General features: G+C 40.6%; 1 protein-coding gene across 1 annotated transcript in view; it reads right to left on the bottom strand.

Moving 5' to 3' along the window:
• The window catches only part of LAMA1 (laminin subunit alpha 1), a 219,718-nt gene that overhangs the window by 153,093 nt on the left and 48,674 nt on the right, over window positions 1–17,951 (bottom strand). Inside the window, exons 2-3 of the mRNA XM_069731077.1 lie at window positions 11,156–11,326; window positions 9,189–9,301 (exon numbers count right to left, since the gene is read on the bottom strand). Of these exons, the coding sequence (XP_069587178.1) occupies window positions 9,189–9,301; window positions 11,156–11,326 (284 nt within the window). The remainder of the gene's footprint in view (window positions 1–9,188; window positions 9,302–11,155; window positions 11,327–17,951) is intronic.

Raw genomic sequence — 17,951 nt, 5'->3', positions numbered from 1 at the left:
CAACCACCAATGACATGTGAACTGACTTTGTCTCTTACTATCATATAAAATAAACCCATGATAAAGTGACAATAGTCGACCTAACCACTGGAACTAATTTTACCTATGATTATGGAGCTGTACTGATTATGACAAATATCATGGCAATCCATACATGAAATTACACTGATAAATGCAGTCAGCATCAGTAATCTTGAGTGAATTCGGTTAATATTAATGAAGTTACCTAGACAGATTTACTAAGAGTAAAGGCCCACATATACAATTGATCAACGTCTACCAACAAGTTCGTCTAAAAGTTAAGTTAAGGATCTGAATTCGGAGTGCCAATTGTTTTGTTCCCATAGAGATGATCCACCAGCTGGGAAGTGTATGGAGTCGGGCGAGATGGCTGCAAGACGACCAATGGGCTGAATCATCATTTGGCAATCATCTACCTAAAGTTATGAGGGCTTAAGATAAGGCCCCTTTCACACATCAGTTTTTTGCCATCAGTCGCAATCCGTCGAATTTTTTTTAAAAAAAGGAACTGGTGACTAATGCCGCTGGATCAGTTTTTTCTCATAGACTTGTATTAGCGACAGATTGCGACGGATAGCCTCACGTTTCATCCATCGTTCGTCGAAAATTGTGTGTCCGGAGGCCGGAGACAACGGACATAGTAACGTTTTTGGTGTCCTTCGGAAAAACGCCGTCCGTCGTTTGCTAGAATGAAAGCCTATGGCGACGGATTCTGTTTTTTTTACCTGAGCATGCTCCAATTTTTTTAGGCTCTAATTAGCCGGATTAGCTAGTCGGATCCGGCGACAAAAAGGAACCGTCGCATGAGTTTTTCACAATCTGCGAGGGATCATTTTTTTTCAAAATTCGACGGATTGCGACTGATGGCAAAAAACTGATGCGTGAAAGGGGCCTAACTAATATGTTTGATATAGTGGTCTTCATAAGTCTTACCATTGACAGGATCAGCACATGGAAAGGAGAGATATTCTCTTAAGATCCATATTTATTTAGCTGCGATAATGCCGTGAGCCATGCAGAATTTGTGAATGTAAAAAAGAAGCCATTTCTTGCGTGAATGTTCCTTGAAATCTAGTACTGATGGCTGATGGCTAATGCGATGTGTTCTGCCGCTCAGTAATAATGTGTATTCATCCTGACTGTCCAAGACTTGCACATCTCAATTGAGGAAGCAAAGCAAGAGAATAAAAGCCCCGAAAGTAACCGTGGACACGGCACAAACAGTCATGTGACCGAGGAGATGCGAGTCTGCAGGAATGTCTGTGAAAGCACATAATGAGAGCCTGGGCCGCCTGTAGTAAAAATGTCTCCATTCAATGTAATGGATGAGCCATGCGCTTGCTAATTTTCCCAGAACAAAACTCTGCAATCTTCTGCATTTCAGCTTCTTGTGTCATAAGCATTTGGAAATGGGTCATGCTTGAGCTGAGAAGTATAAGCATTCTTTACAAGGAGAGCAGAAAACACTTAAGTTGCTTACGTCCGCAGTAAACTAAATCCTGTGAAATGTGTTTGTACAAGCAAATGTGCGAATTGTTCTATATCCTAGAGCGAAAGTGTAAGAAATCACTAAGAAAACTCTGCCTGGGCAATTTCATTTCCCATGTAGAAAACGATATGTATAGGCTGGTTAATCATGTCAACGCTAAAAGGCTGGAAATGAGCGATCTGTAAAGAAAAACTTAACGATATAAAAATGCTAAAAAAAATGTAAACTAAAAGAGAAGAATGCAAGATGTTGTGATTTGTAAAACTTCCTTTTGATAATAGGAAGATAAGAAGAATATGAAGGAAATTCAACTGAACACTAGAAAAGGTACAGGTCTGTATCTCTGCCGCATGCGCCATGCAAGTAAGGCTAGGTTCACAGTGCGTTAATGGGTTAACGCTAACGGACTGCGTTGCACGGCGAAAATGTCGCAATTAACGCCGTGCAACGGGTCCGTTAGCGCACCCATTGACAGCAATGTTATTTTTTGCTGTAGCGTATCGCTAGCGCATGCCATTTTCGGCTGCAGCGTCCGAGGTCCGTCCTGCGCTAGCGGGGATGTCGAACGCGGAGCCTAAACAAACATTACGTTAGCGCAATCCGCTAGCCCTATGCGCTTAATGGATTGCCCTAATGCAATGTCAACCTAGCCTAAGCTGTAAGTTCGAAGGGCAGCGCAATTGCGCATGCCCGAATAAAAAAACAACAGCGCAGGTGCCGGGGACGCTAATGAAGGAAGACGAGACAGCGCCCGGCGTGCAGAGGCCATGAGTGACGGCTGTGAGGCGTCTGGATTAGGGGGGGAAAGACCTGCCCCCTTGGCGATTTCACGGTATGAGGGACAAATTTCAAAACCGATTATTTCAGCAGTGGCAGGGACCGGAACTAAAAGAGCCACCTTGTCAGAATGCAGCATTAGTGCTGCACAAGGTGGCTCCTTTAGTGACAAACGCCTGTGGGGGCGACAGGTTCCCTTTAAACGTCTGAGAGCATTTCTGTACACAGAGGAAATTACTTGAAAAACCTACCACTAATAGTAATAGTGATACTTCCTAAATAAACTGAGAATAGATTTTTTTCTCTATTTATCACATGGTATTACATCATACAACCTCATTCTGGCACATACAGTGATCGTGCTATATACTGTATGTGCCTGTACATGTGATGCATAGTTGTTCCAGCTGGCCTTCTTCCAAGGTCATGTCACTTTACTGCAGGTCAAAGACAATATTTGTGTTAGGGAAATTGTCCCTTTGGGATTAAAATGTAAATTTGTAGAGGTCAGTAACATATTAACTAACCTTTAAATTAGTAGCGGTAATTAATCTCCATGTGGATAAATAATTCACTACACTATTACTGCACTTGATCAATAATTAAAAGTATGGTTAACATTTAAAGTTTAAGAGAAAAGCATGTTTGGCCTGTAAGTGAGGCATGAATTATGTATAAGGAGTTGAGCATTGGAATAAGTACAACTTTTATGAAGACTGTCTTGGAGATCTACCTGTTTTACCTGTTTAAGCCCTAAAAATGACAGCAAGAAGAGAGATTGCACACATAGGAAGTGTAATATTGCTTTTAAAGATCCGTTTATAATTAAAGGGGGTGTCCAAGTGATAAATATTTTATATTTTAAGTTTTTAACCCCTGTCACGAAATAGCCAATTTGGTTTTTTTTTCTTCATTTTTCACCCCCTTTTCTAAAAGCCTCTTTTTAATTTTCCATATATATAGATGTATGAGGGTTTGTTTTTTAGGAACAAGTTCTACTTTTCAATTTCCTCATTCACGTTACCATATAACGTGCACTGGAAAACAGGAAAAAAAAACTCCAAGTTCGGTGAAATGGCAGGAAAAAAAATGCAATTCTGTTATTGTTTTTGGGAATTGCTTTTACAATGTACATTGAAAGGTAAAAAGGACCTGACATTGATTCTGTCGCCATTTTCCGAGATCGTTAATGTTTTCAATTTCTAGTCGGTGCAGCTGTATGAGGGTAGAATGAGTCAGCATTTCTGTTTATACTATTTTTATGTAAGTATGACATTATTGCAGTATTTGGCAACAAAAATATTAGCAATTTTGATATTTTGACTTTTCTTTTAATTTTTGGTGTTAACGGCTGTATTTAACAAGTCTGTGAGCCCACCCCATCTACAACAAATCTCGGGAAGGGCTTAAAATGTGCTCAGACTGGTATAAAAAATAAATATAACAAGTAATACCTGACAGAGCCATAGAATATTATGGTGCCCACAGAGTAAACGTGTTCTCTGTCGTGCATTATTTTCAGGGATGTATGCTTACTGAAGACGTGCACAGACGTAGTGTCCATCTCCAGTAGGTGTACATGCCTGAAAATTATGCATCACAGAGCAGACGTTTGAACAGTTGACACTATTATAGTCTAAAGCCCTGCCGGCCCATACATCCGAATCCTGTTTTGCTGGGGGTTCAGACGTAAGCCCTGATGGGACCAATGAACAAGTGCCAAAATGCAGTGTGAAAACACCCTTACCCCAGCTAGTGAATGGCTGGGAAGGCATTTCCCCACATTTCTAGTGTGTTAAGGTGGTTGTCTGGGACTTTAACATTGATGGTCTATCCTTAGGATACCCGACACTCCCACCAATTAGCTGTTCCCAATGGCGGCCAGAGCTGCTCAGAGTCACTGGTGTGTCAGAGGCTGCAGACCGTTGCACTTCATCAGCCTGAAGAAGGTCTCAGCAGTTTGCTTTGCAGACTATTTCCTTGTCCATCTGACTCTAGGACCCAGTTGCAACCTTCCTTCTACTCTAAAGGACACACCTGTGACCTGGTGCTATAACTCCCAGATTGCTACTGGAAGTTGCAGGTGATATTTCAATTTTCATATCCCTGTTGAGGCTTAGAGCTATAGCAGTCGGCTATCTAACTCTTTGGTGTTTGGAGGATGTCTGTGCTTCTCTCTGAGTCTACTCAAGCTAAGTGTTCCCCTTGTTTGTGTATCCCATCTGTCTTTAGTTATAGTGGGGATTGACTAGTGTCATCCTGTTCTGCCCTATCCAGGGCTTACTGCTAGGGGCAGGCAAGGATTAGGTATCCTGCTCGGCGATAGGTGCAGAACCTATATAGTGAAGTTAGGGCAGACAGAGTGATCTGCCTAGGGGTCTCCATTCCCCCCTTTCCTAGCGTTCCCTTCTCCTTATTCCTTCGCATCGCACATAGTCTTTACTACACTGTGCGTAACATTATCACCCACCGTTTACGTTTGTTAAAGAAAAAAAATAGCGCAGCAATTCACGCCTACTGACGAAGAAGCGAAACGTGCTTTGGGGCGGCGGGGATGCCATACAAACATATCATCTACTCATGTAAATGCCTTCTGATACGTTCTCTGCCTGATTTGCTGTGCTACTGGGAACACTTTATCTCCTGTACTTGTACTTGCACTGTTGGCCCTGCTCCAATCGGGTTTTATATGTACTCTAGCACTGTGGCCACATGTGGTATGCAGTCCCTGCTTGGTTAGCAGCAACTTTGTTTAAGATGTATTCCTTGTAACTTTTATAATGATTAAATAATAAACTTTAGTGTTTTACTGGCAATTTATACTGTTGGTTTTCTCTGGTGTTTATCTGATTTTCAGTTTTTGACCTCCTAGTTGTTTTTTTTTCTTTACGTAGTTATTTTTTATGACCTACATGCCCATACAGATGGGTTAGGAGGAGTGATCTTCAGAAACATTCCCTTTGAGAACAGATACTTCACAAATCTATACAGACAGTGATGCATACATGTGTTCTACAATTTAAAAAAAAAAATGTCACCATTGCTTAGTAAACTCTGCACAATTATTCTTAAATAAAACACTATATATATATATATATATATATATACGTATAATTATTATTACATAAATACTGATACTAAGAGTAGTTATATTGCACAATAAAATGTGAATTCAGTTTATCATGCTGCTGATGTTTACATTTTACTGCTTCTCATACTGTACCTGTAAATAACCTAAAATTAAATGAACCTATTTTTCAAGTATTTGAATTAAATTTTCCTTAATTGCAGGTAAAAGATGTTATGCTGCACCTCAGATATGCGGAAGCCTTTCAAAGCTGAATCATCAGTCTGTAATTATACTAGATGAAAGCTCCTAGTAGATGCTCAATAGCTACCTGTCTATAAAATGTCCATCATGTCTGTTCTGTCTTCACATATTTCAGCTGTTTCACAGCTTCACTCCAAAAACCCATTGATTTGTATCTCTGCCCCAACAACGACTTACTGACTGCAGTGTGATTATCCCATAATAGCCACAGATGTTTCTAGGTTTATATATAAATGCACAAGTGAAAGATTAATAGGAAATGTTTGACAAATGATATTGCCAGAATATTACAGCAGAACTAATAAACTATCAATAATGAAAAGTTAACCTTAACATCTCACATTGAAAATGCCATACAATCTGCAGGTATTATGTTCCGCGGGGAACTGAGCAGATTTAGAGATATTTTGTTTTGTGGAAAGGATTCAGAATAACTTGCATTTTCTTTATTGATATGCCTACACATTTTCGACCTAGAAATGAAGGGGAGGTCCTAATCAGCGATTGACAGCTATCCCTATGCACACAAACAAGGAATGATTTCAATTACTGATTAGGACCACCACTTGCTGAACACCATATAATGAACAGAGGATTGTTTTTTCCTACCATATACAGTTATATGAAAAAGTTTGAGCACCCCTATTAATCTTAAGCTTAATGTTTTATAAAAATTGTTTGTTTGTTTTTTGCAACAGCTATTTCAGTTTCATATATCTAATAACTGTTGGACACAGTAATGTTTCTGCCTTGAAATGAGGTTTATTGTACTAACAGAAAATGTGCAATCTGCATTCAAACAAAATTTGACAGGTGCATAAGTATGGGCACCCCACCAGAAAAGTGACATTAAAGGGACACTGTCACCTGGATTTGGAGGGAACAATCTTCAGCCATGGAGGCGGGGTTTTTGGGTTTTTGATTCACCCATTCCTTACCCGCTGGCTGCATGCTGGCTGCAATATTGGATTGAAGTTCATTCTCTGTCCTCCATAGTACACGCCTGTGCTGTGCAAGATTGCCTTGTGCAGGCATGTACTACGGAGGACAGAGAATGAACTTCAATCCTATATTGCAGCCAGCATGCAGCCAGCGGGTAAGGAAAGGGTGAATCAAAAACCCAAAAACCCCGCCTCCATGGCTGAAGATTGTTCCCTCCAAATCCAGGTGACAGTGTCCCTTTAATATTTAGTAGATCCTCCTTTTGCAAAAATAACAGCCTCTAGTCGCCTCCTGTAGCTTTTAATGAGTTCCTGGATCCTGGATGAAGGTATTTTTGACCATTCCTCTTTACAAAACTATTCCAGTTCAGTTAGGTTTGATGGTCGCCGAGCATGGACAGCCCTCTTCAAATGATCCCACAGATGTTCAATGATATTCAGGTCTGGGGACTGGGATGGCCATTCCAGAACAGTGTAATTGTTCCTCTGCATGAATGCCTGAGTAGATTTGGAGCGGTGTTTTGGATCATTGTCTTGCTGTAAGATCCATCCCCTGCGTAACTTCAACTTTGTCACTGATTCATGAAAATTATTGTCAAGAATCTGCTGATACTGAGAGGAATCCATGCGTCCCTCAACTTTAACAAGATTCCCGGTGCCAGCATTGGCCACACAGCCCCAAAGCATGATGGAACCTCCACCAAATTTTACTGTGGGTGGCAAGTGTTTTTCTTGGAATGCTGTGTTTTTTGGCCGCCATGCATAACGTCTTTTTGTATGACCAAACAACTCAATCTTGGTTTCATCAGTCCACAGGATCTTCTTCCAAAAGAAATTGGCTTCTCCAAATGTGCTTTTGCATACCTCAGCCGACTCTGTTTGTCACGTGCTTGCAGAAACGGCATCTTTCGCATCACTCTCCCATACAGCTTCTCCTTGTGCAAAGTGCGTTGTATAGTTGACCGATGCACAGTGACACCATCTGCAGCAAGTTGATGCTGCAGCTCTCTGGAGGTGGTCTGAGGATTTTCCTTGACTGATCTCACCATTCTTCTTCTCTGCCTTTCTGATGTTATTCTTGGCCTGCCACTTCTGGCCTTAATAAGAACTGTACCTGTGTTCTTCCATTTCCTTACTATGTTCCTCACAGTGGAAATTGACAGGTGAAATCTCTGAGACAGCTTTTTGTATCCTTCCCCTGAACAACTATGTTGAATAATCTTTGTTTTCAGATCATTACACAGTTGTTTTGAGGAGCCCATGATGCCACTCTTCAGAGGAGATTCAAACAGGAGAACAACTTGCAAGTGGCCAATTTAAGTAGCTTTTCTCATGATTGCATACACCTGGCTATGAAGTTCAAAGCTCAATGAGGTTAGAAAACCAAAAAAAGTGCGTTAGTAAGGCAGTAAAAAGTAGGTAGGAGTATTTAAAACAAGAAAATGATAAGGGTGCCCATACTTATGCACCTGTCAAATTTTGTTTGAATGCAGATTGCACATTTTCTGTTAGTACAATAAACCTCATTTCAAGGCAGAAACATTACTGTGTCCAACAGTTATTAGATATATGAAACTGAAATAGCTGTTGCAAAAAAACCAATTTTTATAAAACATTAAGCTTAAGATTAATAGGGGTGACCAAACTTTTTCATATACTGTAACTGTATATACACATATATATATATATATATATATATATATATATATATATATATACATATATATATATATATAGGAGAACCTATCACTGAAAAAAACACTATTAACCTGCAGATATGGGTTAATCTGCAGGTTAATAGGGCCAATAACCTGCCCAGCGCCTGCACATAGCTGAAAGCTGCAGGAAGAAAAGCAGATCATACTGCTTTTAATAAGGTTGGTAAGCATTTAAACAAACTAAAATGATGGCTCTTGTTGGAATCATTGACTTTAGAATGCTAGTTAGAATGAATGTACTGCATTTTTACTGTATCCATTAATGGGTATCTAGTAACTATGGCATATTCCAACATCTTTTAAAAGTTAATTACGGTACATACATTGGAAAAGTTATTTTCCATATTTCCATCCAATCCACCAGAAAAATGTATATACACGTGGTCTAACCAAGAAAGATGAATTCTCTGAAACCTGGCAAATGCCTCTAAATCTGGCAGACAGCCATCCAAACTCCATGCAAAACTGTGCTAACCAGAGTACCTGAGGTCACTCAGTGCTTGCAATGCTTTTTCTTACAGCGATTTATTTAATGCAATCAATTTTTTGCATCTGCTAGCTACATATTACCAGTTCTACTTCGTAAGAGCAGATATTCTCGCTGGCATATGAAATGAGATTGTCTACGTGAGAACCTTACAGAAACTCACCCATCCTGGCAAGGAAGCATTTCAGTAACCAAGGATGTCTGTGTTAAATCCATGCTATTAAAGGTACTTGTTCATATTACATTGCAGGTAAAGCATCTTGGCCTTGTTTCAAAGCCCAAAATATGATAAACTAGCCTGACTTAGAATAGACATCATTGTCCTGTGCTACCATTTTACATATGTTATAGTCTTTCATATAACTTGTAAATGTGCTTGATGCCCAGGAAAGGAACAGAAGCCACAGATAATTGATAATATTACTTGTTTTAAATCCAATGTTATGGTGACCCAATGATATTCTCTCCCATTCTGAATGCTAGGACTCTGCCACCAGTCATTTGTGCCATCAATCGCATTGGTAATTGGATGTCGTTCTGTAGAGAAAAAATAGTCACAGACGAAAATTTAACAAACAAAAGATACAAAAATTAACAAAATGGTAATATACTGATCATCAGCATACTTAAAGGAGTATTCCTCTTCCTGATATGTAATACTGTAAGTGTAATAATAATAATAATAATAATAATAATAGCAAACACCTCCAATTAGAAATGTAGTCTAGTTCTCCTGATAACCTATGTCACTTACACATATGCAGGGCATTGCAGTAGCTTAGGTATCTATAGTCATGACCACTCATATAGTGAGTGACAGTTGCTTGTGGTCATAACCATGGATACTTAAGCTACTACAGTGCCCTGCACATGATCTAAGCGACATAGGTTATCAGGAGAACTATACTACATTTTCAATTGGAGATATTTGCTAATATACTACATATTGGGATAGGATCCTAGAGATGGGAATACCCATTTAATTCCTTAAGTATCTCTTTTGGCTTTAGCTTAGATGAAAAAGGTGACCTGTTCTCAAAATATCAGTGCCGATTCTGGGTCCCGAAAGCTCCACTTTAGGCTTGTGTTAAGCAAAGAAGACAGGTTACTGTGTTTAAATGAGCAGTGTGTGAAGGGACTGGCTGAGTGGTTCATTTAAAGGGCTAAAACAGATGTTTTTGGCTTAACAAAGAGTATGAGTTGGTAAAAGAATTTGTATAGTACTGTGTGATAAGATTTGTTTAGTGCAATGCTTGTTAGTAGTGCATTACAGAATTCTTGGCAAAAAATGACAAAGCCCTAATGGATGCACAAAAAATTTTCAATGACCAATAAATTCGATGTGAGAAAAAAATAAATATAAAAGTCTACATGCACAATACAGTTGACCAAACCCACCAATTTCAGGGGGCTCAACTAAGCATCAAATGCGCATGGGTGCATCCCGATAACAGGTAACATTGGGAAGCTGAGAATATGGAAGTGTGAATCCATTTGTTCTACAGCAAGATTAGAAGCTGCTGGAGATGTCTGACGTGGCTTACTGTGCCCAGTAAGAAAATATGAAAGAGTGATAGGATGTAATGAGTTAATGACGTAGACAACCGACTTCAAATTGTTTTTATGTCTATACAGACTTTCATGATCAGACAATCTGAATAAAGCGCATGAGCATGGCGGATCGATTTGGGGGACTCCTGTCCTACATACGTCCAGGTCAGTGGTGGCATCTCTGGCACAGAATATGATTTTTTAGGGCTGGCACCATGTCATCTGTATGAATTGGTGCCTGACCAGCCCTCGCTAGTCAAAAGTTGAGGTGGAGGTGCTCCAAGGTAAGAGATTTGAGGGCCTCCAATCTACGCCAAGTACCACTGACCTGAATCCTGGATTAGAGTCCCACCAATTGATCTATTCAGCTCTATTTATGAGTCTGAAATTTCCCTGAAAAGTTAAGCCAGGCTTAATTTTCATATTTCCTATTCTAATCCAAAATCCTCAGAATACTTTATAATATCCAAATTTAGCCAAGCCAATAATTCTAAATTTTAAAAGAACAGATAGTGGTATAATTGTATGTAAATTATTAGAAAACAATTAGTGCCCCATTTAAATATAAATTGCACCAAAAGTAACATAGTAACATAGTAACATAGTTGGTAAGGCCAAAAAAAGACATTTGTCCATCCAGTTCAGCCTATATTCCATCATAATAAATCCCCAGATCTACGTCCTTCTACAGAACCTAATAATTGTATGTTACAATATTGTTCTGCTCCAGGAAGACATCCAGGCCTCTCTTGAACCCCTCGACTGAGTTCGCCATCACCACCTGTGATACCACAGTGATACCAATAATTACTGTATATACATTAAAATAGGAAAAAACACCTTTGGCATGAACGCTGTTCTGGTCACATATACGACATTGTGGATTCCGCACTATCCTTCCTGGCACGTGCTCCACCAATTTGCAAAACATCTCAGGTCCGTTTTCACCACAGGTAGCATTGGTGTTGATGTCTGCATTACTGGCAAGGTTTAAGATAGCAGGGAATAAGCCTAAAGTAAGGAAGAAGAAAACAGTATTGTGAAACTAAATATTTTGCTAGAAATACAGTATATTCTATATCCTTTAAGTATCAACATATGTATGGTAGTCAAAATAGAAAAATGAATCCAAAATAAATTGGTCCTCAGGAATTATATGTTAAGGTCACTGCACAAACTCAACAATGGATTTGTTTAGTATGAATACAAGCCATAGAGATAAGTTATCAGGACAGAACAGACATTGCCCAGCAGACACAGCAGCTAAAATAATACAAGGAATTTGCAAGATTAGCAATTTCTGGTCTCTTGAAACATGAACACAGATAGAAGAATCCAAAAGCTTTTTTGGCAAATGAACTGCATGATTGCCTCTGTACCTAGAGTACCGGCCAGACAGACAGGGGTCAAAAGTGTCAGCAAAATAAACAATGGCATACACTGGTATCAGTAGAAATATACATGGACAGCTGGAGATAAGAGATACATAGATAGACAGATGCACTGTACAGAGACAAGGCTATAGTAAATATGAATAGCAAATTAGTGATTAGTCATCACTACTGCAATCATCTGCACTGGTTATAATAGACCTTAAATGGGTTGTTCGGTCTATGGGCCAATTTTGAGGCAAAAAATGAAGAAGAAAAACATGGTGGTGGGCGCCGTCATGATGAAGACAAGGATGAGATGATGTATTAAAACAACAAACATTTATTAAAATGATTTGCGGCTGCTAGACAGCTTGAATACATGTGGGGATTGCCTGTTTGTTAAGAAATCCCCACATGGATTCAGGCTGTCTAGCAGCCAAAAATAATGCAGCTGCGGCAAAATAAACTAAATCTCCGAGCATGTCGAAATACTTGGAGACAACCCGAGCGTGCTCGGAGAAACTCGAGTACCAAGCATACTCGGTCATCATTACATTGCAATTGTTTTAATGAGCCTCTTTGTTGGCTTTAAAGGACAAATAGTCAATGGAATACATAACCAGTCTATAATAACATCGTACTCATATTGAAAATTAATTTAACAAAAGTAATGACAAGACTGGATGGGACCATAACGGACCAACTGCATATTCACTAAGAATGCACTACCCAGAAAAAAGCAGTCATAAAGTCCAAATGTGCAAACGTGCAAAAACTTTATTAATAATAGCAGGTATAAAACACAGCAAGTGGGAATCCCCTGTGCCAAAATTCAGCACATACAATAGGACAGGTAGTGGCACATGTGGCAATAAGTCTATCAAACATTCATGTGATCCTACAGAATTGTAAGTTTAAAAGGATCATAAAAATATTCAATCATAATAGACTAACAGCATGGACATTTGTGGCATAGTATTTAAATGCAAGTGCAACAGGTATACATACCAGGAAGCAAGATGTCAAAGCACACACGCACACAGCTCCCGTCCACCCCGACACGCGTTTCGGCTAATACCTTCCTCAAGGGTGGAGCAGCAGTCTATACAGGGAATACCACTGTAATACTACTCTCATCAGAGTTGTACTTAGCCTACACAACTCCACCATGTGAGAAAATTCCCTGGTTCTTTTCACCAGGACTTCACCATGGAGTGCTCCTATTTTGTCTTCAAGATCTATGGGCTGGACACAGATCTCCCTGAGAATCTGCCTCCGCTAATTATTTTAAATTATAGGGGCTGAAATCAGGCCATTACCAGTGTGAGACATGTACAGTTGTGGCCAAAAGTATTGACACCCCTGCAATTCTGTCAGATAATACTCAGTTTCTTCCTGAAAATGATTGCAAACACAAATTCTTTGTTATTATTATCTTTATTTAATTGGTATTAAATGAAAAAACACGAATTGAATTGTCCTAAAGCCAAATTGGATATAATTCCACACCATAAAAAATGGGGTGGACAAAAGTATTGGCACTGTTGGAAAAATCATGTGATGCTTCTCTAATTTGTGTAATTAACAGCACCTGTAACTTACCTGTGGCACCTAACAGGTGTTGGCAATAACTAAATCACACTTGCAGCCAGTTGACATGGATTAAAGTTGACTCAACTTCTGTCTTGTGTCCTTGTACTACATTGAGCATGGAGAAAAGAAAAAAGACCAAAGAACTGTCTGAGGACTTGAGAAACCAAATTGTGAGGAAGCATGAGCAATCTCAAGACTGCAAGTCCATCTCCAAAGACCTGAATGTTCCTGTGTCTACCGTGTGCAGTGTCATCAAGAAGTTTAAAGCCCATGGCACTGTGGCTAACCTCCCTAGATGTGGACGGAAAAGAAAAATTGACAAGAGATTTCAACGCAAGATGTGCGGATGTTGGATAAAGAACCTCGACTAACATCCAAACAAGTTCAAGATGCCCTGCAGTCCGAGGGTACAACAGTGTCAACCCATACTATCCGTCGGCGTCTGAATGAAAAGGGACTGTATGGTAGGAGACCCAGGAAGACCCCACTTCTTATCCCAAGACATAAAAAAGCCAGGCTGGAGTTTGCCAAAACTTACCTGAAAAAGCCTAAAACGTTTTGGAAGAATGTTCTCTGGTCAGATGAGACAAAAGTAGAGCTTTTTGGGCAAAGGCATCAACATAGAGTTTACAGGAGATAAAAAGAGACATTCAAGGAAAAGAACATGTTCCCTACAGTCAAACATGGTGGAGGTTCCCTGATGTTTTGGGGTTGCTTTGCTGCCTCAGGCACTTGACTGCTTGACCATGTGCATGGCATTATGAAGTCTGAAGACTACCAACAAATATTGCAGCATAATGTAGGGCTCAGTGTGAGAAAGCTGGGTCTCCCTCAGAGGTTATGGGTCTTCCTGCAGGACAATGACCCAAAACACACTTCAAAAAGCACTAGCAAATGGTTTGAGAGAAAGCACTGGAGACTTCTAAGGTGGCCAGCAATGAGTCCAGACCCGAATCCCATAGAACATCTGTGGAGAGATCTAAAAATGGCAGTTTGGAGAAGGCACCCTTCAAATATTAGGGACCTGGAGCAGTTTGCCAAAGAAGAATGGTCTAAAATTCCAGCAGAGCATTGTAAGAAACTCATTGATGGTTACCGGAAGCGGTTGGTCGCAGTTACTTTGGCTAAAGGTTGTGCAACCAAGTATTAGGCTGAGGGTGCCAATACTTTTGTCTGGCCCATTTTTGGAGTTTTGTGTGAAATGATCAATGTTTTGCTTTTTGCTTCATTCTCTTTTGTGTTTTTTCATTTAAGACAATGAAATGAAGATAAATAATGAAATGAAATGAAGATAATAATACCAAAGAATTTGTGATTGCAATCATTTTCAGGAAGAAACTGAGTATTATCTGACAGAATTGCATGGATGTCAATACTTTTGGCCACAACTGTAATGATGGACACGTGTTAATTAAGGCGACAAGGAACAGAGCTGGGACCCCCTGCTGTCTTTTGTGCAAGGTGGTCAACATGAATCAGCTATCAATGGAAACCCTAAACCGAGTGGCACTGACACTTAGAGATGAATTATGAGAGTACCGTGAATCTCAGAGTTAAGTCCAATATATCGCCAGAATGCTGGGAGCCCTCCGCACACACATCTGTGTCTCATATTTCTTTAGCTGTCCCAGATACCGAGCTATTGAGACTGGCTTACCAGAACCATTTAGTCGACCCAAGTTTGGACTCTCCATATCGGTCCAGTGCCAACGAACCCATTGAGACATCAGTCGTCCTATTTGGACCTCCCACTAGGAAGCTATGACCCATCCTTGATATTGGGAGCACGGTGGCGCAGTGGTTAGCACTGCAGCCTTGCAGCGCTGGGGTCCTGGGTTCGAATCCCACCCAGGACAACATCTGCAAAGAGTTTGTATGTTCTCTCCGTGTTTGCGTGGGTTTCCTCCGGGCACTCCGGTTTCCTCCCACATTCCAAAGACATACTGATAGGGAATCTAGATTGTGAGCCCCCATCGGGGACAGTGATGATAATGTGTGCAAACTGTGAAGCGCTGCGGAATATGTTAGCGCTATATAAAAATAAAGATTATTATTATTATTATTATTGGGAATTATTTCAGCTAGGAGGTCAGGGAAGGAGATTTCAGTCCAACCCAGAAGGGGAGTGGCAAATATCGGAGAGGGCATTCTAAGGGTTACAAGCTAGCTATACACATTTAGCCAGTGTCATTGTTCTGCCATGGAAGCCGCATCACATCACGCGTCGAGACCGACCAGAAACTAAGAAAGTATCTGTGGACTTGAGTGCTTCCTTGGGCCCACATGTTATAAAGAACGGTAACGTCACTTATACAGCTATCTGCAATCCCATACATGTACCCTACCTTTATCTGTACTTCTGGCTGTAATATCTGTATATTACTCTGCATATATTTGTATTATCAAGTGCCTCTTTCGGCAATTAAAATATCAATTAATTTTGGGCTGTTCCTTTACTTCTAATCCAGATTCCCCACGTTCGTGAGTCTGGCTAGTACTTCTACGCTACCTGGGGTTAGTTTCTGACCCAATATAAGAGGAACTGGTGGCAGCATACGGTTCTGGTGTTATTCGGGGATCCTGGCAGTGATGGACTGGGGGTTTATATATATATATATATATATATATATATAAGTTCCCAGCCTGTTATTGGTGTTTTATATACTGCCCTCACTGCAGAGTGCCTTGATAACCAGTATGTAACAGGGCAGCCTCTCCGGTGACTACTTATAATAGGTACAGTTCCCTGACTGACCTGAGGGTAAGGGGGCACTGGAGAGCTGTGACTGTGTAAGCTCCGTCCCAGATTTGTGACGGCGGAGGGATATCTCTATCCCCCGACTCTCGTTTTCTCACACCATCCACTACTGCTTTGAATGTAAGACTACCAACATTTTATAGACAATCATCTTAGCCATCTCATGCATAAATTTGACTTGCAACTATTTAGCATATGATTAGTTCTGCAGATTCTTGTCATGTCACTGCATTGTTACTGTTTTTCTCATAACAATCTAAATTTAAATTTTGTTAGTATTTTGTAAATTCACCTATGGCTTTCAACTCTGCCTGAATCCTTCTGGGCATGCTCTCGATCAGATTCAAACATGTCTAGACCAAAATCTGATCCCAGGTTTCATCTACATGTTACCAAAGTTGATGCATACTGGCTGACTCATTCGGGTATGTATAAAGATTTTTCTTCAACTTTACCGACAAGTGTTTGATTGGGTTGAGGTATGGGGACTGAGGGCCAATCCAGCACCTTCATTATCATGGAATCATTTCTTATCCAATCTCGATGTATGCTTCAGGTTGTTGTCCTGCTGGGACACTATGTCGTCCTTTTCATACTCATAGTTCTCACGTGTAAGAAGTAAAGGTACCGTCACACTAGACGATATCGCTAGCGATCCGTGACGTTGCAGCGTCCTCGCTAGCGATATCGTCCAGTGTGACAGGCAGCAGCGATCAGGCCCCTGCTGTGCTGTCGCTGGTCGGGGAAGAAAGTCCAGAACTTTATTTCGTCGCTGGACTCCCCGCAGACATCGCTGAATCGGCGTGTGTGACACCGATTCAGCGATGTCTTCACTGGTAACCAGGGTAAACTTCGGGTAACTAAGCGCAGGGCCGTGCTTAGTAACCCGATGTTTACCCTGGTTACCATCCTAAAAGTAAAAAAAACAAACACTACATACTTACCTACAGCCGTCTGTCCTCCAGCGCTGTGCTCTGCTCTCCTCCTGTACTGGCTGTGAGCGTCGGTCAGCCGGAAAGCAGAGCGGTGACGTCACCGCTCTGCTTTCCGGCCGCTGTGCTCACAGCCAGTACAGGAGGAGTGCAGAGCACAGCGCTGGAGGACAGACAGCTGTAGGTAAGTATGTAGTGTTTGTTTTTTTTTTACTTTTAGGATGGTAACCAGGGTAAACATCGGGTTACTAAGCGCGGCCCTGCGCTTAGTTACCCGATGTTTACCCTGGTTACCGGCATCGTTGGTCGCTGGAGAGCGGTCTGTGTGACAGCTCTCCAGCGACCAAACAGCGACGCTGCAGCGATCCGGATCGTTGTCAGTATCGCTGCAGCGTCGCTAAGTGTGACGGTACCTTAACTCACATATTGCTCAGCATTGAGACCACCATCGATCCTGGTCAAAAATCCAATGCCTTTGACTGTGAAACAACCCCATATCATCAGGCTTCCTCCACCTAACTTGATAGTTCCTTCAATTTCTTGATCCATTGGCCGCTTCTTCCATTGTTTCTTCCAGGACTATTTGCACCCATCAGAGCTTAGACTATTGACTTTCATCTCATTACTCCAAATTACCCATTTTGAATCTTCTGTCTTCTTTTGCTACTTTTTTGCAAACTCGAGCAAACGCTTCTTATGACGATAAAACATATAAACATTCTCAAAAATATAATCCGCTCATATAAAAGAACATATCGAAACCTATTGAGTGCAATAAAGAGATACGGAGACCTCATAAATAAATAATGCCAGATTGTAATTGTATGTATTACATCGTATTAATAAGATTTGTTATTCATATTTGTACTATTTGGATCCCGGTATCTCTTTATTGCACTTGATAGGTTTTCTTATGACGATATTGCAGTTGAGGCTCCATCTTTTTTCGAGCGTCCATTCCAGACTTGTGTGACGTGCAT

This window comes from Ranitomeya imitator, chromosome 6, assembly GCF_032444005.1.
Source record: "Ranitomeya imitator isolate aRanImi1 chromosome 6, aRanImi1.pri, whole genome shotgun sequence".
Classification (NCBI taxonomy): domain Eukaryota; kingdom Metazoa; phylum Chordata; class Amphibia; order Anura; family Dendrobatidae; genus Ranitomeya; species Ranitomeya imitator.
The sequence above is the reverse complement of the archived record's forward strand: the minus strand, read 5'-3'. Positions and strand labels throughout refer to the sequence as shown.